This window comes from Magnusiomyces paraingens (assembly GCF_902498895.1).
Source record: "Magnusiomyces paraingens strain CBS 517.90 genome assembly, contig: contig3, whole genome shotgun sequence".
Taxonomy (NCBI): domain Eukaryota; kingdom Fungi; phylum Ascomycota; class Dipodascomycetes; order Dipodascales; family Dipodascaceae; genus Magnusiomyces; species Magnusiomyces paraingens.
Window position 1 is genome coordinate 4172165 of NW_022474069.1, and position 27836 is coordinate 4200000.

Here is a 27836-nt window from a genome sequence, read left to right on the forward strand (position 1 = left end):
CGTTTTCCTACAATATGTACATGTGATTCTATTTTTACCATGGGATGCTTTAATAATTTTTTTTTTTTTTCAAAATATTCCTATTTATAGTTTAATGCAATTAAATTAACAGAATGCTAAATATAGAATTGATAATTGTTAAACCATTACTCAATTATGATAAAAAAAAATATATATATATATATATATATATATATATATATATATATATATTTTAAAAATAAAAAAAAATATTGAGGATAAAAATCTATTTGTGGTTAGTTAAACGTGGCTTTAGAAATTTATTTCAATTGAAAAAGTAGTAGTAAATAAGCTTTAGTAGAATTTTTTTTTTTTTTTTCAAAGTCTTGGAATATTCTGTTGACGTAATGATGATATTAATTCACAATATTAGGGCTAGGGTAAAGTTACAACATTAAATTTTTTTTTTTTTTATTTACGGATTGGCTCACTTCCTCAAAGAGAAATTTAACCGCGGTATGAATGTTCCTGAACCCGATCTACACTTTTTTTTTTTTTTGTAAATATTCAAAAGTTCTGGTTTTAATGAATCATATTGTTCATACAAATAGAGCAGATTTGCTTTTGAAAGTAAAAGATCCAGTAATATATTAATGATTCACGTTGTAATTACGATCTCTTAACTAACTGTAAAGTATGATTTCTTATGAATCATAATACTAAATCCTTTTCAGAGTCATGTTTGTCGATTTAATTACCGTATGAAACCTTTTTTTTTTTTTTTGAATAAAACAGACAATACCGAACACAAATTTTTAAAAATAAAATCATTTCATGAAAGAAATTCGATTCTTTAATAAGATTAGAAAACCCTTTTTTTTTTTTTGGTAGCAACTTGTATACGTATATAAATGTTGGAACTTTTGGTAACGAATTAAAGGGCTCTTGGAAGCGAAAATCAATGTATTATTATAATAAAAATTTAATAATAAACGATTTCTTGTTTACGCAGTCATTTTTTTAACTGCTTTGATTTTAAAACTTTTTATATATATTTCTTGTTTTCACAAAAATAATGTTTTCTTTTTTACTTTTTTTTCTCAAATCTTTAAAGCCTTTTACCCCACCATGATATTCAAAAAGCTTATCTGATTAACTTTTTAACAAGCTCTCATCTTTTAACATTTTTTTTTTTCAACGGCTCTTTACATTTATATTTTTCATTTAAAATTATTGTGCTGAATGAAGGAATAAATGAAATTGATGAATGAAACAATGTTTTGCCCAAAAACGGGAGATCTTATGAATGCCTATTTATTGAAATTTTTTTTAAAAGTTTTTTATAAAAAATTATAAATTTTAATTTATTTAATCATGATTACAATTAAATGACTTTATGAAGTAAAGTTTGGTGAGTTTTGCTATATCATTATTATCAATTTGTTCTTCTCTATCACACATCAGATAAGTTTGTCACACTCTTACTATTTACTTATAGCTTAAAATACAACTAGTATTTAAATATTAATCATTAAAAATAACAAGTATTAAATTATTAAAGGTTATTTTTTTTCTAAAAAATAAACACCCAGTTTCATTCTTTCATTCATTCCTAGATTGCTCAGTAACTATTAGTTTATCTATGGGTGTATTAGGCTTAGGTAATTGCTGGTTCAAAAGACCTCAGACCATCATTCTTTAAAAATATTGGCCAATAAGAAAAAAACTAAATTTACAACATATAAATCATGAAAAAAAGTTGCTAAAACTTCAAAGCTATAAAATGTTTATTTTTGAGACACATATAGGACGATTGAAGTGAATTAAAATATTCAAACCGATTTCCGAAATACTTCACCTGAACATTTCTCTTTCAAACATTCAAATATTTTCAAACCCAAAAGTATTAACTGCTTTTTTCACTCTTTTGTTTCAAATCTAATTTAACCTTAAAATTTCTTTATTTTTTTTCAATTTATGGTATCATCGTTACTTTTTTCAGATTTTAAAAAGGAATTTGTGGATTTTCAACAGCTGTTTTAGAATAAGACCCTTAGTTATCAATTCAAATGAGCTTAAATGAGAATAAATCCTGTTTGTTTTTATTTGGTTTTGTTGTGAATTTGGAATGAACAAAATTCATCATGATTAACACTATTTCATTTTTTTTAAATATAAAAAGAGAACAATTTTTCATGGATTCATCTTTTTTGTTCTTCTTCAAACTAATCAGCTGGCTTGATTAATACACTCCTTAACTAATTTTTTTATTTCATTCATTCTTTATTATTATTTTAATTTTACTATTCCTTTTCTTTAAAATATAACATTAGATAACAGCTAAAACTTCATTTAATTTTTGTTTTGAATATGAAGTTTTCTAACCTTTCAGTCACTCTTTTTGCTGCTTATACTATGGCAGCTCCAATTGCTGACGCTGAAGCTGATGCTGAAGCTAAAGCAAACCCTGGTGGAAGTTGGAAAAGTCTTTTTAAAGGATATTCTAATGGTGGGTGTGGTTATTATTACTCTTGTGGCTCTTCTACGACTACTGTGCCAGTAAGCGTTACAACTCCTAGTACCACAACTACCAGCACTACCGTTGTTTCTGGTAGTAACGGCGGAAATGGAGGAGCTGGTGGTGGCGGTGGTGCTGGTGGTGCTGCAGGTGTTGGTGTTGGAGCTGGTGCCGGCGGAGGCGGCGGTGCTGGTGGCGCTGGAGGTGCCGGTGGTGGTTCAGCTTCTGGGGCCGGAGGTGGAGCCGGCGGTGGCGGCGGTTCTGGTGGTGCTGGTGGTTCAACAAGCACGTCTGTTGGTGGATCTGGTGGTAATGCTACAGGTAGTACTGGAGGAAGTGGTGGGACTACAACTGTTGTTGTTGGAGGATCCGGATCTGCATCTGGAACAGGTGGTGGAAGTGGAAGTGGTAGCGGTACTACAGGTTCTGGAACAACTGGCTCCGGTACAACAGGCACTGGAACAACAGGCACTGGAACAACAGGCTCTGGCACTACTGGCTCTGGCACTACTGGCTCTGGCACTACTGGCTCTGGCACTACTGGCTCTGGCACTACTGGCTCTGGCACTACTGGCTCTGGCACTACTGGCTCTGGCACTACTGGCTCTGGCACTACTGGCTCTGGCACTACTGGAACCACAACCACCACACCTACCACATCCAGTACTACTACAACGACCACTGGTGGAACCTCTTCTAACAACGTTGTCAACAACAGTAACAGCAACAACGTTAGCAATAACACTAGTAACAATAACAACACTAACAATAATAACAACAATAACACCAATAATAATGATAACAACAATGCTAACACTAATAACAATGATAATCAAAATAAAAACCAAAATACCAATCAAAACACGGGTATTAACAACAATGCCAACTACGCTGTAAACTTTAACACAAATTTCAATGTTATTACGCTCTATGTTCTTCCCAGTGGTTTATTAACAACTAGCTCTTCTGCCACATCTTTTGGTGGTATTCCATTCAGCTTTGTTATTCAAGGAAATTCTCTCATTGCCTCATCTCCTTCTTTTAGTAATGGATATGTGATTGTTAATGGGAATAACGCCCTCCAAGTTGTCCAAAGTAGCGGCTCAGGTAGTTCATGGATTTCCCAAGGTGGTTACGTCACACCAGGAGGTGGTACAATTGTTGCCTGTCCAGATGGTCAAGGTAGCTATACCATTTACAGCAATGCCAGCTGTAGCAATGGAAAAACTGTTGCTTTTACTAGTGATTGTGTTACTGGTATTTCTAAGTAAAGCAAATATTGCTAACTCTTTCCAAGGAATATAACCATTTTATTAAATCAAGGATATCAATTTAAATATAGTTTATTTATTTTCATAAGAATATAATGTAAAGGTATTTTGTATTCATGGGTACGAAAGTTTTTAAGTCTTATAAACCGTTATCAAGGCTTTGCTCAGCTATCTGCAAAACTTATGGTGTGGGTAAGGTTACTGTAATGGTGGACATAAAAAAATTTTTTAAGCCGTTCGGTTTAAGCTCTTATTCAAAACCACGAAATTTTTTTTTTTTTTTTTTTTCCAAATCCTTTTCCATCTACAACCCATTAACAAACATACAAAACAATGGCTCCTAGAACAGCAGAACCCCCAGCTAAAAGACGGCGGAGGCGAAAACCCGCGAGAACTGAAGGTAATGATTGAAAATCTACGCGTTTAAAGGTCTTTCTAACATTAACAATATAGACCTTTCTTCTGACTCGTCGTCGTCTTCAGATTCATCTGATCTTGACATGTCCGACTCTTCAGATGAAGAACAAGAAAAAAGCTCTGTTTCTAAATCAAATTCCCAAAATGAATCAGAAATCAGCAAAAGAATACCACAAAATGACATTCTCGATGGTGCAGATGTTAAGATGGAACTTGAAATAAGTGATGATATTGCACCATCACGGCTATGGGCCTCGCATAAATTTTCAGAAGAAGATGATGAAGATGATGAAAACAAGCACCCCAAAGAGCGTCTTGGTGATGAGGAAACTGAGGAGATACTGAATCCTGATGTTAAAGACAACAAAGAGGCATTTACAGAATACTACCTAGGATTAATGACTGGAGGAAGTTTTGGTGACGATCTGAATAAAGCTAGACAAAGTAATGACTTCAACAACAAAACATCGATGCCCCTTTTAATCGCAGCACTCAAGGAAGGTGTGAATATGTTTGATAAGGAGCAGCGGGATCTGATTTTATCGGCGCAAAATAAGGAAACTGTATAGACATGGAGGGATTTCATAAATATTAATAAAAAAAAAAGTATGTGTATAATCGTTTTTTTTTCTAATAGCCAATCTTTCTTTGCAGTTGCCCAAGCAAGCCATAATAAGAGCCTTCGTTTTCATTTGATTTCTTTGATCCCGAGGGTGTACCTGGCCGTGAAACTGCAGGTGAATTAGAAGATCTGCTAGGCCTATCATTCTTCTGTTGCCGCGATAAGTTTGTACTATCTTTTTGTCCAAGGGCAGTCTCAATTTTTTTTCGCAGTTGAGCAACAAATTTCGCCCGTCCTGTGTAAATGCTAGTTCCTTTCCACACTTGAATTAGCTCTGCAGCATGCTCCACTTTTTGTAATGCAGACTCCATATCACCCTCATCAATTAGACGAGAGACTTCTTTGGTTAAAACCTCCTCGTCAAATTCCCTTGCTTCTTTTAATACTGTCTCCACTTGACACATTTTTTTGCGTACTGTTTCAAGTTGTTGCAGCCGGGCAACAGTTTGGTCTTGCTCTGTATCAACTTCTCGTGTCTTTTTTATCGTTTCTATCTGAGGAGATGCAATCTCCTCTATGTCAGAGACCAATCCCGAGACTCCTGTTCGAAGAAGTTCAATTTGGTACGTCAACCGTGGGCCAGACTTTTTAAGTTCGTTCATTATAGTCTCGAGGTTCCAAGTCAGCTCTTCGGTGGCATGGTCTAGTTGAGACAGCAGCTGAGAGCTTTGCGAGTGCAGCTCAGCCTGCTGAGTCATAGGGTTATATTTTTGAAAAGAAAGATCAAGATATGCATGGGCAGCAAGATCAGGATCTGAGAATTTTTTGAGAATTTCGTCTGTGGAAAGTGTTTCTGTAGTCATTTTTTGTGGTGGTTATTAAAAAAACAAAAAAAAGAAAAATCGAGGGGGAGAAAAAATGGAGTTTTCAACAGCACAGCATTTTATTTTATTTTTTTCAATTCATTACCACATGTTATCTTTAAGTGCTTAAAAAAACAAAAACCCTTTACAAACATTTTGCTCAACTTGCGCAGCTAAATCTTCAATGCTCACTCCAAGAATTTTACTGGCTTTTTCTAAAATAGCCAAATTCAATTTGTCCATATAATCACCAGCCTTGTGAAAATCGGACTCAAACAGCAGCCGGTCGCGAGGAATTGTTTTTATTAGCTCGTCGTGAGACTTTTCATTAATCAAAATAGAACAGGACACATATATTTTGGGTGCTTGCTGATGAGTTTCAGGGGTTTTCTTTTTAGATTTACTTTTATACCAGTTATTTTTTAAAAACTCTGCGCTGCCAGTGTATGAGTGTAAACAAACTGATGGAGGAAACTTTGGCCCTTCCATCACAGTTTGGTACAAAGCACCAGGACATTGAACACCATGTAAAGATATCGGTCTGTTATATTTAACTGCCAAGTGGAGTTGTGCTTTCAAAACCATATTTTGATGATCGAAGCTAACCCGATACTTTGATAATTTCCGGTTTTCTAATGCTACCTCGCATTCCTTTTCGTCATGTAGAATACTATCTGGCTCCGGAATTCTAAAAATCTTGTCTAGTCCACATTCACCCACTATAGCTTGGGGGATTCGGGCCAGTCTACTTTCAATTTCTGATATTACAGTTGAAAGAGGGAAGGGTGAGGGTAAGAGGTTTAGAAACTCATCTGAAGGCTGAGGCGAAATTACAGTTTTATAATGATCGAACTTGTTAGGAGGTTGAAAGTTACCTATACAAGTTTCATTGGAGTCTAAGTCGTTGTAGATCTGATAAGAGTACCATGGATGGAAGCCAAAGGCAGGGACAACCTTCTCAGGATACTGCTTGTAGAGAGATTCTACGCAAGGCATGTCCTTTAAGCAGGTCGACATAACCACAAGTTTAGTGGTGACCATGGATGGAATATACTCTAAACTAGCAGGCGAGTCTGTAGGATGACAATGGACGTCGTATATATTCATCATTTCTATTTTTTTCGGTTCAAAAGTGAATCAAAACACTGTTAGTTGTTAAGTAAGAAGTGTTGTGCACCGGGTCGTCGGGCCTTGTGTAAAGGCAATGTACTGATATATACGCTCAGCGGTCCATAATATACTGTTGTGATTTTGGTAACCACTAATAACCCGCATTTTCATTTTTTTTTCTTTTTCTTTACTCGCAATTTTGCGCAAAACCCCATTCATTACCACCACCACCACCACAACTTCAAGTATCACAATGAGCAGAGTCTACGGCTTTTTAGGAGGTAGGATTGTAATCCTTTTCAGCTGTTTATTTTGGCTAATATTTTTTCAGGTATTTTGGTGACAACTTCTGTTGCCTATTACACAGCGACTGAGTTTCGACGGAACTCAGAATTTGTTACGGGCCAGCTCAAGCAATCGCGCGAGGTCCTTGACAACTACGGCAAGCCTAATCCTTTTGTTCCCCGGAAAATCGAAGTTGAGACTCGCGATGACATTAAGGAGACTATGAAGGACCTTTGGAATCACGAAATTGTCCGTGGTGTCAACTGGTTCTACAACATTCAGTGGAATGTCCTAGGAAAGCGTGTTGAAAATGCTGCCGGTAAGCTTGTCGACAGCATTAAGGGTGCCACTGCTTAGAAACAAAAAAAAACGAAAATAATGAAAATAAAAACGACGACTACAAGATACCGCTGGGCGATAGAAATAAGGAAGGTAATAGAAGAATAATAATAAATACCCATGGGATTTTTTTTACAAAAAAATATATAAAAATATTCAATTGATGATTAGTTGAGCAATTGGCTAGACGATGATTCATCTTCTAATCCTTGATCATCTTCTAATTCTTCATCATTTTCTACTTGTTCATCATCTTCTACTTCATTGTTGTTGATTGAAGCCGCCAGTTCCTCTCTCTTTTTAAAGTATGTCTTAATCTGATTATTGACAATCAAATTCCAAATAGGAACTACAAGTGATAAGATAAATCCTGTAAGTGTTAGAAATACGCCATGCGTGCGGGGACTTGAGCCCAGCATGAGCCCGTTCAAAATCCATCCAATAGCATCTGTATGAACCATTTGTTGGCCAGAGTCTAAGCGAGATAGAATGAGCTCTGCACATTTATCTGGATTCATAACATCTGATGGGCCCTCTATTTGCTTAGTAATTTCTGGCTTTGTTTTTTCTTCATTTTCGAACCCTTCAGTGTCGATATTTCCAGGGAACACGCACTCCACTTTGACGTTAAAAGGGATGGCTTCTTGTCGTAGAACATCTGCAAGTCCTCTAACAGCCTGCTTTAGAGGAGAATATGAGCCGTAGCCGATGAAACCTAAAAACGCGACTACAGAAGAAAATAACGTAATGTGACGAGGCTCTGCACTTTTTGGTGCTTTTGAAATAACTCGAAGTGCTTCGACTGAAAAATAAAGAGAACTCTTGTAGATGCAATCAATACTGGTTTCAAAAGATTCTGATGGTACTTCTAGCAGTAGTCCGGGAAGAGAAAGGCCTGCAACACACATAACAATATCGGGGACTTGGCCGATCGTCTCATACACGCGAGCACACTCAGCTTGTTTTGACAAATCTGCTGCAACATATCCAACAATTTGATCTGGATCCAATATAGATTCTTTAAGAGACTTGACAACTTTCTGAAGTTTCCATTCCGTCCGTGCGACAATATAGACATTTGCACCTCGCTCGACACAAAGACGTGCAATTGAAGCTCCTAAGCCTTGAGAACCTCCAGAAATAACAATTAATTTATTTCGTAAATTGTAGTGGCCACTAAACCATCCCATCTTTTAAATTTTTTTTTTTTTTTGCTCTCAAGTTTATATTTGAGAACCTGTCTTTATTCTGTTGTCTAAAATCTAAAATCTTAAGGGGGGCTGAAATATATGGATGAAAAAAAATATGGTTAAAAAAAAAAGGGAAAAAGATGGTAGTGAACAGCACAACCTCATTTAACCTTACTATATAGTAAAGTAGCAATATCTCCTCTTCTCACCCACCATACACTTTTTTTCAACCTATCCTTACATCATTTGCTTTGTTTCGGTCTCGCAATGAAATCGAGAATTTTCCCTAACGCTTTTGCACTTTTGGGGATTTACTTTCTGATTAGCATTGCGCTTTTCAGTACTCCATCACAAGCAGTTAAGCATAATTTATTCCGAACCTGCGAGCAAAACAAATTCTGCAAGCGAAATAGACACATTGCTGACTATGCTTCTTCGCAAACCCTCGAAGGAAAAGAATGGACCTCTCCATATGAGATTGATGTTGCAACTGTAGCTCTTAACAAGGACAAGACTGCAAAATTGACCGGCAACATTCTTAAGACCACTCCTAAGGGTTTTGTCACATTGCCATTCTCGCTTTCATTTTTAAAGTCTGGCATTGTGAGATTTACTCTTGATGAGTTGAAACGTCAGGACGGCAACATTGAAATTCCCGGAAACAAGAATATTCGTAAAGAGCGATACAATGATCTTGACAAGTGGACCTTAATTGAGGAGAACTTGGTTCTTTCTGACGGCACTGAGCTGAATATTGAACAAGTGGAGCACGATCTTAAAATTTCTTATGGTGGTGGAAATAAGCTTTTCCTTCAGTCCAATCCTTTTAGCATTAAATTCTACAGAAACGAAGAGCTCCAGGTTGTTCTCAATGAACGTGGTTTGCTGAATCTTGAGCATTGGAGAGCACAACCTCCAGCTCCCAAGGAGGGCGAAGAGCAGGTTAAGGACAGTGAACTCAATGTCTGGGAACTGGAAGAAGGAATGTGGGAGGATACATTTGACGGCAAGACAGATAAAAAGGTTCGTGGCCCTGAGTCAATTGCACTTGATATTTCTTTTATTGGTTTTAAACATGTTTATGGTATTCCTGAGCACTCCGATTCTCTTTCGCTGCGTGAAACTAGAGGACAAGCCGAGGGCCACCACAAAGATCCATATCGTCTCTTCAACGTCGATATTTTTGAGTACGAGGTTGATAGTCCTATGGCCATGTATGGTTCAATTCCTTTTATGCAGGCTCATAAAGCAGGAAGTTCAGTTGGACTTTACTGGAATAATGCTGCTGATACCTATGTTGACATTATCAAAACACGGCCATCAAATGATAAGATGATTTCATCATTACAAAGCACTCAAACTCATTGGATTTCGGAAAGTGGTTTGATTGATATTTTTGTCATTCTTGCTGACGACCCCTCTGAGGTTAACGAAAAGTATGGTTCTTTGACTGGTTACGCTCTTCTTCCCCAGTCTTTTGCTATAGGTCATCATCAATGCCGCTGGAACTATAATGACAAGTCTGATGTCCTTGAAGTCAACAGTAACTTTGACAAATACGATATTCCATACGACGTTATTTGGCTTGATATTGAATACACTGATGATAAGAAGTATTTTACATGGAATGAAAAGGCCTTCAAAGGTCACGATGACATGATCAAGGAGCTGGATGAGACTAAGCGCAAACTTGTCGCTATTATTGACCCCCACATTAAGGCAGTTAAGGGCTACAAGCAGTTTGAGACTTTGGAGTCTAAGAACTTGGCAATCTGCAACACTGAAGACAAGCCTTACCATGGTCACTGCTGGCCTGGTGAGTCAGTTTGGATTGATACATTGTCTCCGGAGGCCCGCAAGCTTTGGGTCTCTTGGTTTGGCAAAGATCAGTCTTGGGCTGGAAATAATGATAACTTGCATATTTGGAACGATATGAATGAGCCTTCTGTTTTCAGTGGTCCTGAAACTACCATGGACAAAAATACAGTGCACTTTGGAGGCTGGGAGCACCGTGATGTTCACAATCTTTACGGCATGACATACCACAACGCTACACTTGATGCTCTTAATGAGCGTTACAACTATAAGCAACGTCCATTTGTTCTTACCCGTGCTTACTTTGCCGGTTCTCAGCGCACTGCTGCCATGTGGACTGGTGACAACATGGCTAAATGGGAGTACTTGAAAGCTGCTACACCTATGATTTTGACATCTGGTGTTGCTGGTATGCCCTTTGCTGGTGCTGATGTCGGTGGCTTTTTTGGAAATCCCAGCACTGAGTTGTTGACTAGATGGTACCAGGCTGGTGCATTTTATCCCTTTTTCCGTGCCCATGCCCATATTGACTCTAAGCGCCGTGAGCCCTGGTTGGCTGGTGAGCCTTATACTAGCATTATCAAGTCTGCGATTCAGCTGAGATACAAGCTTCTGCCTACCTTTTATTCAGCCTTTTATCAAGCAAGCATTGATGGATCACCTATTTTGAAACCTCTTTACTATGTGACACCTAACAATGAAGATTCATTTGCCATTGACGATGAGTTTTATGTTGGTGATTCCGGTATTTTGGTTAAACCAGTTACCGAGGAGGGAGCCACATCAGTGAATCTTTACATCCCAGATGACGAATTTTACTATGGCTACGATGACCACGAAAAGATTTACAAGGGAGTAGGTAATTACCGCATTGAAGCCCCATTAAACACAATTCCGATGCTTCTCCGTGGTGGTCACATTCATGTGCGCAGAGATAGACCAAGACGTTCAGCCACTTTGATGAAGTATGACCCGTACACTCTTGTGATTGCTCTTGACAAAAACGGACAAGCCAAAGGTGAGATGTTCATTGACGATGGCGAGTCCTACAATTACGAGAAGGGCGAATATTTGCGCCCAGAATTTGAGCTGGACATTGAAACAGGTATTCTGAGTGGCACAAACGAGGATGAGACTGTGTTGACGCCATACTTGAAGTCGCTTTGGGTTGAGAAAATCATCATTATTGGTGCCAACGCGAACCAGATCAAAGAGGGCACGGCTGAGGTTGTTGAGCAGGATGAAGCTGGTGAAGAAGTAAAACGCTCTGTGCAAGTGAAGCGTTTGAGCCAAAACAGTGCCGTAATTGTTGGTCCTCGTGTGAAGCTTGCTAATGACTGGAGCATTGAGTTTAAATAAATGGATTATTAATTAATTAATTAAATAAATAAAAAAAAGAATGTTTTATTATTGTTGAAAATGATTGATGGCAAACAATGTTTTAAAAAAAAAGTTTGTTGAAATTTTACAACGTTTAAAAGAGATTGATATTTTTAGAAAACCTAAACCTGGTCCATTTGGAAGAGAACAACACAGCACTAAAGGGCTGGTCCACCAAGGACTACGTAGAAGATAATCATAGTAATACAGAAGCCTGTGTACCTTAAAACAGGGCTTGGTTATCCCTTTTTAGTTTTCACTTTGGAGTTTTATTTATATCCCACGACTACTCATTTACATGACATACTCGAGTTTTTGATAAAAGGGTTTCCTTTTTCCTTCACATCATCTATACATATACCCATAGAAATAATAATAATAATAATAATAATAATAACAATAATATTAATAATATTAATTAATAAATTATACCTACCCGCATTTTTCCTCCCCCATCCGTCTTGTGTTTCTTTATAACTTGCGGTGATCATGACTGATCTTATTGAAGATAAATATATTGGTCTGGGGCTGGCCATTTCCAGTTCCCTGGCCATCGGAACCAGTTTCATTCTCACAAAAAAGGGACTTATGGCTGCAGCAGATCAAGGCTTTCAAGGCGACGGCTACGAATATCTCAAAAATCCCATCTGGTGGGCAGGCATGTTGACCATGGCTATCGGAGAAATTGCAAACTTTGCGGCGTATACGTTTGCGCCGGCGATTCTCGTCACACCTCTAGGTGCACTTGCCGTCATTATTGGGTAAGTAAAGACTGAATATGGTTTTTTTTTTTTTTTTTTTGAGATGAAAGTTTTCTAATTAAAATAGAGCTGTACTTGCGGCACTCATTCTCAAAGAAGAGCTGGGAGTGCTGGGTAAAATGGGCTGCGCAATTTGTCTTATCGGCTCTGTGATTATCATTCTGCATGCACCCGCAGACAAGGACGTCCAGACAGTTGACGAGATTTTAGAATACGCGATGCGGCCTGGGTTTCTATGTTATGTCTTTTTTGTCGCTGTTTTCTCAACCGTTATGATTTACGTGATTGCGCCTAGATTTGGTCGCAAAAACCCAATGGTCTACATCTCCATCTGCTCTACAGTCGGCTCCGTTTCGGTCATGGCTATCAAGGGCTTTGGTATTGCGCTCAAGCTGACCTTTGCTGGCAACAATCAGTTTAGCCATCCGTCGACCTATGTGTTTGCGATTGTCGTTGTTGTTTGCATCTTGACACAGATGAACTACTTTAATAAGGCGCTTGACCAATTTGATACCTCTATCGTTAACCCCCTTTACTACGTAACGTTCACAACTGCCACTCTGTGTGCATCCTTCCTGCTCTTTTCGGGCTTCAACACCACCAACGCATCAAACTCCGTGTCTCTCATTTGCGGCTTTCTCATCATCTTTGCTGGTGTTTATCTCCTCAATGTTTCGCGCGGTGACAATATTAAAAACTTATTCCCATCAAAGGCTATCGATGGCATGCCCATGGATAATATGATGGCAGGCGTACAAACACGTCATAGCTTACAACTTCAGCGAGCTTCGATGCAGCACCGCCGGTCGGCATCAATGCGATCGCACGATGCTAGATTGCTCAACGATATGGAGGAAGAGAGCTTAGGACTGACACGGCTCGATGATGACTACGAATATGGCCGGTCAAACAATAATAGCAATTCAAGCCTGGCAATTAATGGGGGTGGTTCTGCATCTGGCACTGGATCGAAAAGCCAGGCTGAAGAAGAGGCTGAATTTTCAGAAACAGACTCTCTTGATTTTGAAGGCAAGGATAGATTAATAAGGCCTAAGCGGACAAACAGTTTACGACGAGTCATGTAATTGAAGAGATGAGGGGAAACGTTATAATTAAAATTTGTGGAATAAAAAAAATTAATAAAAATTCAATAAAAATTCAATAAAAATTTAATAAAAATTTAATAAAAAATTAAATAAATAAATGATTAATGAAGATTTGGAATATTAATTTTTTAAGGGGTAAAAAAGAAATGATAGAAAGTTTAGTAAATGCCAGCACAACGTAAACAGAGCAAAGTAATAAATAGAGCAGCACCCGAAGTGAAAGAAAGAAAGAAAATAAAAATCAATTTTTTTTTTATTTTATATAGACTTAATAAATAGATAGTAGGATTGAAATGAAATGAAATGAAATTATATACTGATATTTTTATTATTATTATAATAATTATTATGTCGAAGCATAACATGGTAAAGTAGCGTAGATCCAGTGATCACTCATTTATGTGTACATCGATAGAGGTATATATATATATATATAGTGGAAATTCTTCAAAATTTATTTTTTTAACATACACAATATATATTTAGCTTTCATAATTATGAAAAATCTGGTAGGTGGTTAAAACACCATGCATTCATTGGTAGTTAACACAATGACACCTACAAAATTATTATTATTTTTAACATCAAAAAAAAACATCAACAACAACAAAACTGTCTATTTTGAACCAAGAAAAAAAATAAATAAAATAAATAAAATCAATGTTAATAAAAATAGTAAATATAAAAAGGTAATTGCCTCCTAGCGGAATTGAACCGCTGACCTTTGCATTTCGTATATATTTAGTTATACAAGTGCAATGCTCTACCCCTAAGCTAAAGAGGCTATCTTGTGATTTCAAGCAAAATTTTGAATTACTAGACTTTCACAAACCTTTAAACAAAAAACCTTGTCATTATAGTTGCAATTTTTAGCATTATAACCCTTGAATAAAAACAAACAAACAAATTTTTAGCATTATTGTTGTTATACCTAAACCTAAGAAACCTGACTATTCAAAGCCAAGAGCATACCGACCAATTTCCTTACTTAAGATTCCATCTAAAGTACTGGAAAAAATTATACAAAAAAGAATGACCAAGCTTACAACACACTTACTTCCACCAGAGCAATATGGGGGAAGACAAGGTTATTGTGCTACTGATGCTGTTTTGGAACTTGTCCAAAGAATTGAAACTAGTAAAGAAAAAATTTCAGCTATGCTCATTGATATTCAAGGAGTTTTTGATAATGTTAACAGAAATATATTGGCAGACACAATGGAGGATATGAAACTACCCAAAGCACTTATAAACTGGACGTACCAATTTGTAAGTGAAAGAGAAGCTAGTATGCTCATGGACCGAAGAAAAGGATCAGTGCAAAAAATTAGTACTGGAATTCCGCAAGGTTCACCTATTTCACCACTACTTTTTTTGATATATTCCACACCAATGTATCATGCCATTAAAGAATGGGGTGGAACTCATGTTTAAAAAAAGTCAATTGAGGAATAAGATTTGACAAGGATTACAAAAAAAAAAAAAAAAAAAAAAATTGAGAAATGGACGAGTTTAGTAAAGTTCCCTGGTAAGGTTAAAAAAAAAAAATTCAAAAAGGTTAGTGTAAAATAATCTTTAAGTTAGCACAGAGTCTCAGAGTCATTTTTATTTTTATTTTTTTTTCATTTAGAGGCTACGCTACTTAGTACTTAAAGTACATTTTTTTTCTACATTTTAAAAAACAAGTCCATTAAAATCAAGGGTTTGCTTAATTAATACCCATGAAAAGAACATTGTTTTTTATTCTATTCTTAGGGAATAATTGAGAAATAAAGCAAAATGAACTTTGGGAATTCATTAGAGCTTTTTGTATAGAGGGAAAGTGGGAGTTTCAAAGATTTTCATACACGAAAAATTGTATTAAAAAAAAAAAAAAAAAAAAAAAAGAAGAAGCAAAAAAAAAAAAAAACAGGTCGAGGATTAAAAAGGTTGGGGATTGGGTATTGCGATATATAAGAGTGATAAAAGGAAGGAAGGGGGGGAGGTTAAAAGTAATCATCAAGACATTAAATAACAAAGCAGCAACAGATCGTTAATACAATATAAATAGTTTTTTTTTGTGGCGTTTCAGTTCAATTTTTTTTAAAACTTTTTTTGTAATATTTTTTTTTTCTTTTTTGAATTTTTTTTAGATTTTTTTTTTTTTAAAGATTTTTTCATTTTTTTTTTAAGAATTTTTTCAAAAATTATTTTTTAATTTAAACTTCATTGAATATTATTTGTTGATGGTTGAAATGGAATGTTGTTGCAGCTGTATTAAAAAAAATCCCCATTTATATTCGTAGGAAACAATATTAAAAAAAAAACATAGTAAAGGACACATCATAAGAAAAAGTGGTATCATCAAAAATGCATGTGCATTTTATAAGTTCATTATTAACAAGGCGTAACTAAAAGACAATTTATAGACGTTGGGATATATATGTCTTGTCTGTAGAAATCATAAATATATATATAAAAAAGAAAAGGGTGTCGTTAAAATATTTGTATGTATAAAAACATGAAAAAATTCTATCGTTGCTGAGTGTAATAAGCAGCTTGTTGAGGTGGAGGAGCTTGCATAAACGCAGGTCTAGGAGGATAGTTGGGATAGTTGTTTCCTTGGGTGTTATTGTAATAGCCAGCTGGGATTTGCTGTTGTTGTTGTTGTGGTTGTTGTTGTTGTTGTTGATGTTGTTGCTGAAGTTGTTGTTGTTGTTGTTGAGGTTGCTGTTGCTGCAATGGAGCATATTGTTGAGGCATGTATTGATACTGCTGAGGAGGGATTTGACCAAATTGCTGTTGTTGTTGGTAGATTTGATTATCTTGTTGGTTGCGGTTATTATTATATCGTTGATTATTGTTTCCATTAACACGGCTAGTGGAGGAGTCTCTTGGCAATTCAGTGATGGGGAAAGGTTTAGGGATATTTTCAACAGCATCAGCAACATATAACGAGGTATCAATATGAGCAGGTATGGGTTTAATTTCAGTTCCAAGTTCCTGTTCTATCTTGTAGAGACTAAATCTATCATTCCAACTAATAAGATTAATTGCCAAACCAAGGTGACCAAAACGACCGGAACGACCTATTCTGTGAAGATAAGTTTCGGCATTTTTAGGGAAATCAAAGTTAATGACAACATTGACAGCTTGAATATCAATACCACGAGTGAGCAAATCAGAGCAAACAAGGTTTCTGCAGTTTCCGTTTCTGAATTCATGGAAAACACGGTTTCTATTTTGTTGTTGCATTTTAGCATGAGAGTAGTAACAAGAGTAACCGAGCTCAGTGATTTTTCGAGCCAAAAGTTCCACACGGTTAGTAGAGTTGCAAAAGATGATTGATTGGTTGATTTGCAATTTTGAAAAGAGAGTGTTGAGACAATGAAGTTTTTGTTTTTCTTCAACAAATGCATAATACTGGGTGATACCACGAAGTGTGAGTTCATCCATCAAGTTGATTTCATAAGGTTTATTAAGGTGTTTATCCATAAATGATTTAACGACGAGAGGGAATGTTGCACTAAAGAGAAGAATTTGTCTGGAAGCTGGGAAGTAGCCAAGGAGTTGTTCAACAACAGGAGTGAATTCTGGGGAGAGCAGCTTATCGGCTTCATCCATGATGAACATAGGACATTCTGAAAAATCAATAACTTGTTTGCCAGCAAAGTCCAAAACTCTACCTGGGGTGCCGACAAGGACATGGACTGTTTCATTGAGACGAAGGATATCATCCTTAAGGTTTGTTCCACCAGTTGTGGCCATAACTTGGATGCCCAAGTGCTTTCCGAGTGTTTTACAGACTTGTGATGTTTGGAGGGCAAGCTCTCGAGTTGGGACAAGAATGAGGGCTTGAATTTTATTTATTTTGGTATTGACTTGTTGGAGTGCGGGGATGACAAAAGCTGCGGTTTTACCTGTACCATTTTTAGCTCTTGCCAAAATATCTCTTCCTGCCAGAGCAATAGGGATGGCTTCTTCTTGAATAGGGGATGGTTTTTCAAAGCCGGCTTCAAAAATTCCCATTAAGAGTTCGCGCTTAAGGTAGAAGTCTTCAAAGCCGTTACCTTTTGTGTTTGTAACATCTTCGGTTTGAGGTCGAGTGTCTTTGGCTGGAATATTAAGAGCGGAGCGCCAGTCGCTATTATTTAAGTTTTGGGCAGCGGACGAAGCATCCTGTGAAGTAGTAGGGTTTGATGCCATGTTTTTTTTTCTTTTTTTCTGTTATAACAAATGTTTTTCTTTTAAATCAAAGATAGGTGTCGTAGATTTAAAAAAAAATAACAAGCAGCAGCAGCAGCAGCCAATAAGATGAGATAGAAAAGATAGAATGGTCGAGAACGGATGAGAGTAAAAAAAGATTTAAAGGTTATAAAAGGAGGAAGCGACTGATAAGAGAGAGAGAGAGAGAATAAATAAAAAAGAGATGTTTTTGACAACAGGAGATATACCAAAAAAAAAAAAAAAAAAAGAGGAGGAGGAATAAATAAAAAAAAAAGCGTAAAAGATGGAAAAGGATGAAGGATTAGATAAGAATTTGATGGATTGTTTTTTTTTAAGATAGTTGAGATGATGGATGGTTTGTAGTAAGAAAGAAGAATAAGAAAAGGGAGAGGGTTAATGGATGGTTGGTTTTTTGTGAGATTGGAAAGTTTGAGTTAGAAGAAGAAGAAGAAGAAGTTTGTTGTATATATAAAAAAAATTGTGTGTGCAAACGTGTGAGGTTAAGTGGTGGTGGAAGAAGAAGGGAAAGGAAGGTTTTGTAGTTTTGTTGTTGGCATAAAAAAAAAAAAAAAAAAGAGTAGAGAATGTGGATTTAAAGGTTTAGGGTTATTATAATATATATATAGAAGATTTTATTGTATGTGATGAATTAATGAGAAAGAGAAAAAAAAAATTTATTTAGAGAAGGGGGGGGGGGAAACAAAAAAGAAAGACAACAATATTATTATTATATAAATATTATAAATGATTACAAATAAACATTTAACTACGTAGACTTTAGGACATAATACTTACTTACTTACTTACTTTAAACTTCTACCCTATGTGTTTATATATATGTGAGTCTGAGGCTCAAGGGGGGAGGGGAGGTGGAAGTTACAAAAAAAATGAGGGGGGTGGTGGTGGGGACAGTGTGATGTTAAGTCAATGTTCTTTCCTTAATAGTAGTAGTAGTAGTAGTAGTAGTAGTAGTAGTAGTAGTAGTAGTAGTAATATTAGTTAATATATATATATATAAATAGTAGAAATAAAAAAATAAATAAAAGTCTTCATGTCTATTTTCATATAAAAATATGATTTGGGGCTAAAAGGCTTTTTCCCTTTTATTTACTTAACTTATTTTTTATTTTTAATTTTTATTTTTAATTTTTATTTTAATTTTTAAAATTACTCTTACCACTTCTACAAAAAAAAACTATAAACTACTCCTCCCTTTCTTCATTTTCATTTATTAATTAATTTATTTATTATTCATATTATTTATATTATTTATATATATATATCTTTCTTTTTCTTTCCTTTCTTTCTTTCTTCTTTTTTTCTTCTTTTTTTCTTCTTCCATATTATTTCATCCATTCATATCCTTATTCTGCTTATAAGGACTGCATATACCCCCTTATATATATAAATATATATATATATTTATATATTTATTTATATGAGTACATATAACTAGACAATTCACATATTTTTAGATAATTGCTCTACTATCAAATGGCTCTTCTCTTTAAAAACACTTCGTCGAAGCATTCTTCTTCTTCGTCAAACAGCCCATCCTCATCTTCATCTTCATTAAACTCTACTCCTAAAGATAATATTGGCGTAATAAACCCTCCTCCACAGCCCCCTCTCTCAAATGGTTCATCACAATCATCATCTAGACACTCAAGAATCTACAATCAAGACTCTACTAGAACAAGCTCTCCAGTGCTAATATCATCAAACACAACTCTGATTCAATCCTCAAGTTCAATCATTCCATCTACACAAGCCATGTACCAAACCCAACTTCCCATTCACACTTCATCACAACCCTACCAATCTCACACACTGGCTCAACATCAAGTTCAACATCAAGTTCAACATCAAGTTCAACATCAAGTTCAACATCAAGTTCAACATCAAGTTCAACATCAAGCTCGTCCTCAAATTTCATCCTTCCAACCTCCCATACTACAGCAACACAATGTAGAGCAGCAACGTTCTCAACAAATGGCACCTCGAAGAGGTCCTCCCTTGGCTCTCAACTTGGGACCTCCTCCTGCATTCTCATCAAACATCACCATCTCTCAAAGAGACCCTCTTGTTCTTCAACAAGAATCACAAACTACTATCTCCAATATCTCATCTACAAGGCCAAACGCAACCTTCAATAACTTGGAAACCCCTGTTTCTCCAGCCTCTACCATTAACTTACCAAAATCAATGAAACGTAAAAACTTTAAGAAATTATCTCTGGGATCCCAAGTTGCTCCCACTGCTACTGCCTCTCCTCCAACACCATCAAATTACTCTATAACTGCCTTCTCGTCAGCCTCATCCTCAAATTTTTCCCAGTCAAACTCATCCTCTTCTTTCATTTCATCTCCCTCAAACAATGGCGCTGTAAATACAGCTGCTACCGGCACAAACACTACATTTATCCAACTAGTGGCTCCAAACTCCCAAATCATTAGCAGCAGCAGCAGCAGCCGAAGCAGGCAAAATCCTAACGGTTTGATTTCTCAAATGAGCTCCTTGGATCTTGGCGTTGAGTTTCAACTAGACATGCGCGAAGAAGACTTGGAGCTCATTTCAGAACTTGGGTCTGGCAATGGAGGAACAGTCGCTAAGGTCTTTCATGTACCTACAAAACGACTAATGGCTCGTAAAAAAATCCCGATTGACCCCAAACCAGAGGTGCGCCGACGTATCAACAAGGAAATTCGCATTATGAATGAGTGCCGGTCGCCCTACATTGTTTCCTTTTATGGCTTTTACCACAGCAATAAACATGTGGCCATTTGCATGGAATATATGAACAAGGGGTCACTCGATTACATTTCCAAAAAAAAGGGGCCCCTCCCGGAACCAATTATTGGTAAAATTACAGTTGCTGTTATCGAAGGGCTCCAGTATCTATACGAGTCTCACCACATTATGCATCGCGATATTAAACCATCAAATGTTTTGGTAAACTCGGAGGGCCAGATCAAACTTTGTGACTTTGGTGTTTCGAGTGAGCTTGTAAACAGTATGGCTGACACATTTGTGGGAACTTCCATCTACATGTCGCCCGAACGGATTTGCGGCAGCCAGTATAGTATCCGAAGTGATGTATGGTCTCTCGGTCTTACCATTCTTGAACTTGCCATTGGATACTTCCCCTGGGTGAACCGGGCTAAGAAGTCTCGTGATAATGGTGATGATGATGATGATGATAATGATGACGATGACGACGACGATGATGGTGACTACTATGACGACTCAGATAGCCAAAAACCTTGTGGCATCGTGGATCTGATCCACAGAATTGTAAATGAGCCCCCACCAACATTGCCTCCTGGTGCGCCCTTTTCCAAGCTTTTTAGAAAGTTTGTGGACAACTGTCTTGTCAAAGAGTCTGACAGACCCACTCCAAAGGAACTTAAAAATGAAGAGTTTTTCATTTTATCTAAAAAGAATAATGTGAGGTTAGATTTATGGGCACAGCAATTATAAGAATGCCAATCAAAGATTATGATTAATCTTTTTTTTTTTATTTTTTTTTTATTTAAAGAACAAATATAAAGACCTTATTTTTCTTAATACTATATACATTACATCAAAATCAACGTTCCCATATTCCCTATCTATGGACTATTGGTGATGTCGCTTTCCTTGCTCTTATTGTACTGGCTTATTGCAAGACTTACTGCACTTATACCACGATAAACCCCCAGACCAATTAAAAATGCACCACCTCCGCGCACAATTGAGCGCCATTGTGGAGTTACCCCAGGTAGTGGCTTATTATCATTGGTAGCAAACACAAGGCCCGATGACAAGTAAGCACCACCAAAGATCATAACTGCGGAAGATGTGGCCAGACAAGTCAAGCATGGCTCATCTTGTTTATCCTTATTTGTATTATTATCTGAAGATGATGAGGTGCCACCACCGGATGAAGGCGTTTGTTGGTCGTGTGGTTTAAGGGGTGGTGGGTTTATTATATCTAGGATGTTTGAAAGGACCATTTTTTGGGTTGTAAATAAATAATATATTTGGATTGTTTGAAAAGGGAGAGAGAGGGGGTTTGGACAAATTGGTGGTTTTAAAAGAGGCGTTTGTGTGTGTGTATGTGTAGGAAATTTTCAGTGTGATATGGTGATTTTAATTTTTTTTTTTTTTTTTTCTGTAGACTATATAAAACAATCAAACAGGGACATCTGACACATAAGGAGGCAATTTTACTACCATTGAAATGGTATTATAATATTAATATTAATAATAATAAAAAAATTAGAAACTAACTACAAAAAAAAAAGAAAAACGTTCAAGGAGTGATTTGATTAAAGAATCACAATGTTTATATTCTAAGGCAAAATAATGTTCTCATGATGATAATTAATATTAAAAATATATTATTATTATATTGTTTTTTTTTTTACAATTCTTTCTTTTTTAAAACTTTTCTCTTTTTTTTTTTAATTTTTTTTACGTTAAAAATAAACTTGTATATATATATATAGACATTTATTTATATATTTCATCATCTCTTCTTCCCCACCTCATTAAAAAAGACTCAGCAAATCTTCATTAGTCTTAGGAGCATTACTGGGGGCGCTTGCTGGGGCACCGGCGTTACCAGAATTAATGCTGAGATTGTTAAATGCACCTGTAGTAGACCCAACGCCAGTGTTATTAGTACTGCCGCTGTTGCCAAAAAGACTCAGTATATCACTGTTGCTGGGCTTGCCATTAGCGCCCGAACTTGCCGTCTTATTGCCGCCATCTGAAAACACTCCAGCAAGCTCATTGGATTCGTGCGAGCCAGAGGAAACAATAGGCGCACTGGGTTCTGAGTCAAAATCAAGATCCAACAAATTCTCAACATTCACCTTAGCACCGTTATGCGAAACTGCATCGGCATCAATGTACTCTTCCTTGGCCAGCTGCTTTTGTTCCTCAATCGCAAGTTTCCGCACCGCAGCCGCACCAAATCTGCCGCTACCCATAAAGCTACTGACTGGTTTGTGATACACAGACGCCAGAGTGGACAGCTCGCTTAAAAGCTCATTCAACAGACCCTGAGGAATAGGAATGATTGTAGAGTTCAAGGGTGGCTTAGTTGCTAATATAACATCCTTTGAAACTTCGCCATCCGTTGATAGTAATCTCCAGTAAATATAGCCTCTGTCTCTAACATCGGCATTCTCTGTCTGACTTGTTGCTGCTTGTAAAACGCTCTGAAGGAACTGCTTGCCAGATTCTGGCTTGTTAATGTAAACCTTGACACATGCTGTTAATAGCTGGAGCTGCACCTGTGAAGTCTCTTCCTTAAAAGTCGAAATGTATCCTTGCAAAACCTCTGCAATATTGTCTATTCTATCTGCGTATTCGCCCATAATCCAAATGATGGCGGCACGGGCCTCAGGCTCATCCAAATCATCAAGATATTGGAATAGAGACCCAATTGCGCCCTCAAAGTTTCTGTATTTGCGCAAAATGTCTCTCATCACAATGACAATCTCCTGAATAGCATAACCAGCCTTGTTGCGCAGTAAATCCTCAAGAATTTCCACACACTTGGGGGCAGCCGCATCAATCTTGATGGCGACTTGGCCAATGGCCTTGATGGAACGGCGAACAAAGTCCATATCAACTTCCATGGAATACTCATGAAGCTCAGACAAGAGCTGGCCATAGTTTCCAGAGTTGGCGATATTGACAAGAATCTCTAGCTTCTCCATCTTCAAATAAGGCGGGTCATTATACTTGCAAAAAAATACCCTCAGCTCTCGAGCCAAAATGGAGGGGAACTTTTGCAAAATGATTTGGATATTTCTAAGAGCCACATATTGGACTTCTGGGTCAGCCGAAACAAGAGTAACGAGAGGAGGCCCCATCTTCTTAAGCAGAGCAGCACGGGAATCTGGTGTTTGTGTGTCTAGGTGGGCAATGACAGCCTTAATAGCGGCCAGAACAACACTTGGGTTAACATGTTGAAATTGAGGAACAACTCGCTCGACAATGTGGATGGCTTCAGTTTGGTTGACCGACTTGTATTGAGCCAAAGCGGTAAGAATAGCAATGCGGCCCCATTCTGTGCACTCGTTCAAAGCCAAAAGAAGTTTGTTAAGAACAGTAGAGGTGATGACAAAACTCTTGGTGTCGGGAGCTGATTCCTGGATTTCAGCCAGGGCTGAGACCGTGTTGGCGACAACCATGGGATTATTATCACCCAAAAGACGTTGGAGCTCAGCAACAAAGCCTTCTTCTATGCAAAGCTCTGGGTTGAGGTCGAAAAGTTTAGCGACGCAAATGGCGGCTGTTTTGCGCACATAGGGGTTCTCATCCTTGAGAGTTTTGCGAAGAGGATGTTCCATGTAGTCAACCATTTTATCGACGCGAATGCAGCCCATGGTTCGAATGGCTAACGCACGGACCAAGGGGTTTGGATCCTCGGAGTCTTGGACAAAAGTATTGACGGCAAGAATACAAAGTTCTGGGTGGGTTTTGGCGTAATTCATGAGGTAGAGATAAACAAGTTTCTTTTGATCAAGATCGTGAGTGGCAATGTTCTTTAGAACGTCTGGGAATAGAGCCGAAACGTCTTTACCGACAGTCATTGCCGAGATTGTTCGCTCAATAGCCTCCTTTCTAATTTGCAATGTCAGTAATGGGTCCTTTGGTCAAGAAAAGAAAGTTTCAAATTTCATACCTCTCATATGCATATTGAGACACCAATCCTTTGCGAAGTTCAAAAGTCTCTCCTGTAAAATGAATTAGATTATTTGGGGTTCTAAAGATTAACTAGATGTTTTTTTTTTTTTTTCATACCTTTCTTGGGAGCTTGGAAAACGTTCCTTATTTTACGCTCTATGGTGTTCATCTTGTTAAGCAGGTTTTTTGTATGGACGAGTAGAAAAGACCTGGTAGAATCTCAAAATAAGCCTTAAAGGTCTCCTTCACCTTTTATTGTTGTTTTTAATTTCTGCCCAGGGTCGTTGCTGTGATTAAATTGAGAGTATTTAAAAACAACAAGAAGGATTTTGAAAAGTACGACGTGGTGATAATTTTGGGTGTAAAGACTTTACGTAAAATGTTACATCAGCGATCAGTTACCCTGTTTCACAAAAAAACACCTCTCTTTTTTATTTTTTATTTTTTTTGGCCAATTTCAAAATATTTTATTTATTTTATTTTACTCTCTTAATCTTACTTTTCTTAATATTCGTTTTTATATTATATATACATATATTATATATATATATCCAAGGCCAATATTTCATGGCAAATGTTCCTCACAATATCTCCATGAATGTCCTTTTATTTAGAAATGAGTTGATATCCCTTCATAATGTCCATAAATCTAGATAACGCCCACTCAAATATATTTAAAGCGGTATGTTTATCCCTCCCCTTATTTTTATTTATTTATTTATTTATTTATTTATTTATTAACATGCCATTATAGGGAAATTTTACTCAAATTCCATACCGAGTTTTCATACCACCATCACCTTCTCCCACCACAAACAATAAAGAACTTCTTTACCAGGCGGAATGGTTTATTAGAAAATCAATTTCCAAACCACTTGTGGCAATAATAGGACATGAATTATGGTTTTTTACTTTGCGTCCGTCGTTCCCAAAGACAGTCTCTGCGGAGTCACTTGGATTGACAGGTAAGGTGACATTGCCGTGCTTGTTTTCTACTATTTAACTAACTTGTTTAGAAACATCCACCGGTATCTTCATATCATCAATGATGCTACAGGATAATCACGCATCTCCGGCTCCTTATGTTCCATTTATTACGGCAGTCAAGTCGTTAATTTTTCATTCTCTATGCCAGTTTGATATTCTTATTCCTTTAGGTCCCGTTTTAGTCAATATGACGAATGGAAATTTACTGAATATTGAGCCTTCTCTTTCACCCTTTGGAGACCTTATACTTAAAATATACCACCAACAATCCAATTTATTTAAACTTTCACATGCAATTGAAAGCTGTAACGCATCCTCCAAACCTCTTCAGATTCCCTCCAAAATTATACTTTCTCCAATTGGTATTCCAGCATCTTTCATTTCTTTTATACCTCCCCCAAAGTCAGTTAAGGGCTTTGTTAACCTCTTAATGTGCTCATATGGTATTAAAATTGAAGATACCAGGCTAGCTTCAATGGACTGGGCTACTTTTAATATAAGTCCACAGATGGCAAACCCAATAATCATTTCATGGCCAATGGATTTTTGCTTTTGCCAGCCACCTTTTAAGCATAAGACAGATAACGATTTATTTTGGTTTCGATCAAATGACATTATTTCACAGGTTGAAACTCACATGAACGATTTACAAGCGATTGCTTCTCTTGATGAAGACTATAGAAATGACAATGATAAAAGTAACGATAATGATTCTAATGACAACAAACGACTAACAAACGGGCTTGGACTGGTTTCCAAAGATTTCACAGATAGCCTATCAATTAACTTGTCGGAAAATGCATCACATATATTTAACAGCCATTTAATTTCCCAACAACCTTTGAGAATGAATGGCATGGGACCTTCGATTATTTATCCCACACCTCCTGATCCTGCACTTAGATCCCGACCTGATATTAATGAGCAAGATCACGCAATTAACGATTTTACTCCGGGGAAGTCATCTAAAAACTGGGATGACATTGAAGAACTTTTTGGAGATGCACAAGAAATCACTGAAGATGACTTTAACTTTTTTGATGACACAAAAGAAAAAGTGTTAAACCCAATTCAAGAGGAGCAGGTCAATGAGCCTGTACCTCACTCTAGTGAAAAGGAAGATATCAAGTCCCAATCATCGGCGTCAACGAATTCGTCATCTTTCTTATGGCCAATGCCATTTGCATCTAGTCAGACGATTGAAGTGAAGCCAAGTCAAGGATTTGAATTTGAGAATGTTTCAATTCTAAGTAATCTTTTTACTGAGGAAAAGAGAAACAATATATTTTCTCCGTTAAAGTTCCACAGTTCGATTTCCAACAATCTTGATTCCAAGTATTCTAGAGGTGGCAGGTACTTTGTAGAGCCGGGGACTTTAGAAGAAGAAGAAGAGGAAGATAGTGACATTGAAGAAAGCGATGACGATACTTGTAAGCCACCTGAAAACAATTTAAAACCAGGAGGTCGGCCCTTTGAAGTTAAGGTTGCTTTGAAAACTCAGCCTGAATCTCCAGATTTAAAGCGGAAGCTTGAGGAAGCTAATTTATCGGAAACGGAGGATGACATTGTATCGAAGAAGCTTGCCACTGGATGGTTTAATCTTCTTTCGCAGTCTCGTATTGTTGGGAAACTTAGTCCTCTTTTCTTTTTACCTGGCGTGGATATTAAGGCCTCGGATTCCCAGATTTTTGATTCCACCATTGAAGTGCTTATTCATCAAGTTATTTGGGATGATGGTATTTTTTCAAACATTATTTCGAGTGCTTTAGTGCCACGGTTTATTAATGACGTTACGCTTATGGACAATTTAAAGGCTCTTTTCCCTCAGCTTGAGCAACTACATTTATCTCAAGTTTTAAGCTTAGCAGATGGCAAGGAATCGAATGCAATTGGTAGTTTACCTGCATCTGGGACGAATTCACCAGTGTCTTTAAATCGACAAGACTCTTTATCCAATCACGGCAATGAGAGGTTAAATTCTCAGTCACGACCTCAGAGCCGATCATTACTTTTCCCTGATTCTGTGGAGCCTTCTACAAATAACTACGATGTGTTTACTGATTCTCCCAAGATGAACACACAGATTTCAGGCATATTACCGAATTCTTTTTCACAGACTGAGCAGCCTGTGAATCCTCCAGCTTTGGCTAGGCCACGACCTGAGCTGAAGCTTTTATTTTCGATTGACACACCTCATTATACGATGGTGCGGATGAATCAAACATTAAAGGCCAAGTCGCCTATTTTAAGGTTTTGGAAGGTGTTTGGGTTGGAGCCTAAGAATGGGAAAAAGACGCTTTCAGTGATTATGCTATCCCCTGGGGGGAAGAACTCATGTAAGGAAAGTGCGTATTTTTTGCAGTCGTTAAAGGGCTCTTATG

At 37.0% G+C, this 27836-nt stretch overlaps 13 protein-coding genes across 13 annotated transcripts in view; 7 read left to right on the plus strand and 6 right to left on the minus strand.

Moving 5' to 3' along the window:
* Window positions 1–2331: 2331 nt before the first annotated feature.
* On the plus strand, window positions 2332–3750 carry SAPINGB_P004580 (uncharacterized protein; the record flags this gene model as incomplete). Its single annotated transcript, XM_031999295.1, has 1 exon — window positions 2332–3750. One exon carries the CDS (start codon window positions 2332–2334, stop codon window positions 3748–3750), a length of 1419 nt encoding a protein of 472 aa, XP_031855186.1.
* Window positions 3751–4083: 333 nt separating this feature from the next.
* On the plus strand, window positions 4084–4736 carry SAPINGB_P004581 (uncharacterized protein; the record flags this gene model as incomplete). The annotated part of the gene is made up of 2 exons (XM_031999296.1): window positions 4084–4150; window positions 4204–4736. The coding sequence occupies 2 exons, from the start codon at window positions 4084–4086 to the stop codon at window positions 4734–4736; spliced, it is 600 nt and encodes a 199-aa protein (XP_031855187.1).
* A 61-nt stretch (window positions 4737–4797) lies between these two features.
* On the minus strand, window positions 4798–5592 carry SAPINGB_P004582 (uncharacterized protein; the record flags this gene model as incomplete). The annotated part of the gene is made up of 1 exon (XM_031999297.1): window positions 4798–5592. The coding sequence occupies one exon, from the start codon at window positions 5590–5592 to the stop codon at window positions 4798–4800; it is 795 nt and encodes a 264-aa protein (XP_031855188.1).
* A 126-nt stretch (window positions 5593–5718) lies between these two features.
* Window positions 5719–6702, minus strand: SAPINGB_P004583 (uncharacterized protein; the record flags this gene model as incomplete). The annotated part of the gene is made up of 1 exon (XM_031999298.1): window positions 5719–6702. The coding sequence occupies one exon, from the start codon at window positions 6700–6702 to the stop codon at window positions 5719–5721; it is 984 nt and encodes a 327-aa protein (XP_031855189.1).
* Window positions 6703–6955: 253 nt separating this feature from the next.
* On the plus strand, window positions 6956–7344 carry SAPINGB_P004584 (uncharacterized protein; the record flags this gene model as incomplete). Its single annotated transcript, XM_031999299.1, has 2 exons — window positions 6956–6983; window positions 7034–7344. The coding sequence occupies 2 exons, from the start codon at window positions 6956–6958 to the stop codon at window positions 7342–7344; spliced, it is 339 nt and encodes a 112-aa protein (XP_031855190.1).
* A 149-nt stretch (window positions 7345–7493) lies between these two features.
* On the minus strand, window positions 7494–8516 carry SAPINGB_P004585 (uncharacterized protein; the record flags this gene model as incomplete). Its single annotated transcript, XM_031999300.1, has 1 exon — window positions 7494–8516. One exon carries the CDS (start codon window positions 8514–8516, stop codon window positions 7494–7496), a length of 1023 nt encoding a protein of 340 aa, XP_031855191.1.
* Window positions 8517–8783: 267 nt separating this feature from the next.
* On the plus strand, window positions 8784–11690 carry SAPINGB_P004586 (uncharacterized protein; the record flags this gene model as incomplete). Its single annotated transcript, XM_031999301.1, has 1 exon — window positions 8784–11690. The coding sequence occupies one exon, from the start codon at window positions 8784–8786 to the stop codon at window positions 11688–11690; it is 2907 nt and encodes a 968-aa protein (XP_031855192.1).
* A 510-nt stretch (window positions 11691–12200) lies between these two features.
* On the plus strand, window positions 12201–13557 carry SAPINGB_P004587 (uncharacterized protein; the record flags this gene model as incomplete). The annotated part of the gene is made up of 2 exons (XM_031999302.1): window positions 12201–12472; window positions 12540–13557. 2 exons carry the CDS (start codon window positions 12201–12203, stop codon window positions 13555–13557), a joined length of 1290 nt encoding a protein of 429 aa, XP_031855193.1.
* A 2532-nt stretch (window positions 13558–16089) lies between these two features.
* SAPINGB_P004588 (uncharacterized protein) lies at window positions 16090–17763 on the minus strand (the record flags this gene model as incomplete). The annotated part of the gene is made up of 1 exon (XM_031999303.1): window positions 16090–17763. One exon carries the CDS (start codon window positions 17761–17763, stop codon window positions 16090–16092), a length of 1674 nt encoding a protein of 557 aa, XP_031855194.1.
* Window positions 17764–19278: 1515 nt separating this feature from the next.
* SAPINGB_P004589 (uncharacterized protein) lies at window positions 19279–21264 on the plus strand (the record flags this gene model as incomplete). Its single annotated transcript, XM_031999304.1, has 1 exon — window positions 19279–21264. One exon carries the CDS (start codon window positions 19279–19281, stop codon window positions 21262–21264), a length of 1986 nt encoding a protein of 661 aa, XP_031855195.1.
* A 131-nt stretch (window positions 21265–21395) lies between these two features.
* On the minus strand, window positions 21396–21779 carry SAPINGB_P004590 (uncharacterized protein; the record flags this gene model as incomplete). The annotated part of the gene is made up of 1 exon (XM_031999305.1): window positions 21396–21779. The coding sequence occupies one exon, from the start codon at window positions 21777–21779 to the stop codon at window positions 21396–21398; it is 384 nt and encodes a 127-aa protein (XP_031855196.1).
* A 537-nt stretch (window positions 21780–22316) lies between these two features.
* On the minus strand, window positions 22317–24637 carry SAPINGB_P004591 (uncharacterized protein; the record flags this gene model as incomplete). Its single annotated transcript, XM_031999306.1, has 3 exons — window positions 22317–24405; window positions 24467–24518; window positions 24586–24637. The coding sequence occupies 3 exons, from the start codon at window positions 24635–24637 to the stop codon at window positions 22317–22319; spliced, it is 2193 nt and encodes a 730-aa protein (XP_031855197.1).
* Window positions 24638–25513: 876 nt separating this feature from the next.
* Window positions 25514–27836, plus strand: part of SAPINGB_P004592 (uncharacterized protein) — a gene marked incomplete at both ends in the record, with an annotated part of 3774 nt that continues 1451 nt past the window's right edge. Inside the window, one exon of the mRNA XM_031999307.1 lies at window positions 25514–27836. This exon is cut by the window's right edge and continues 1451 nt beyond it. Within this exon, the coding sequence (XP_031855198.1) occupies window positions 25514–27836 (2323 nt within the window).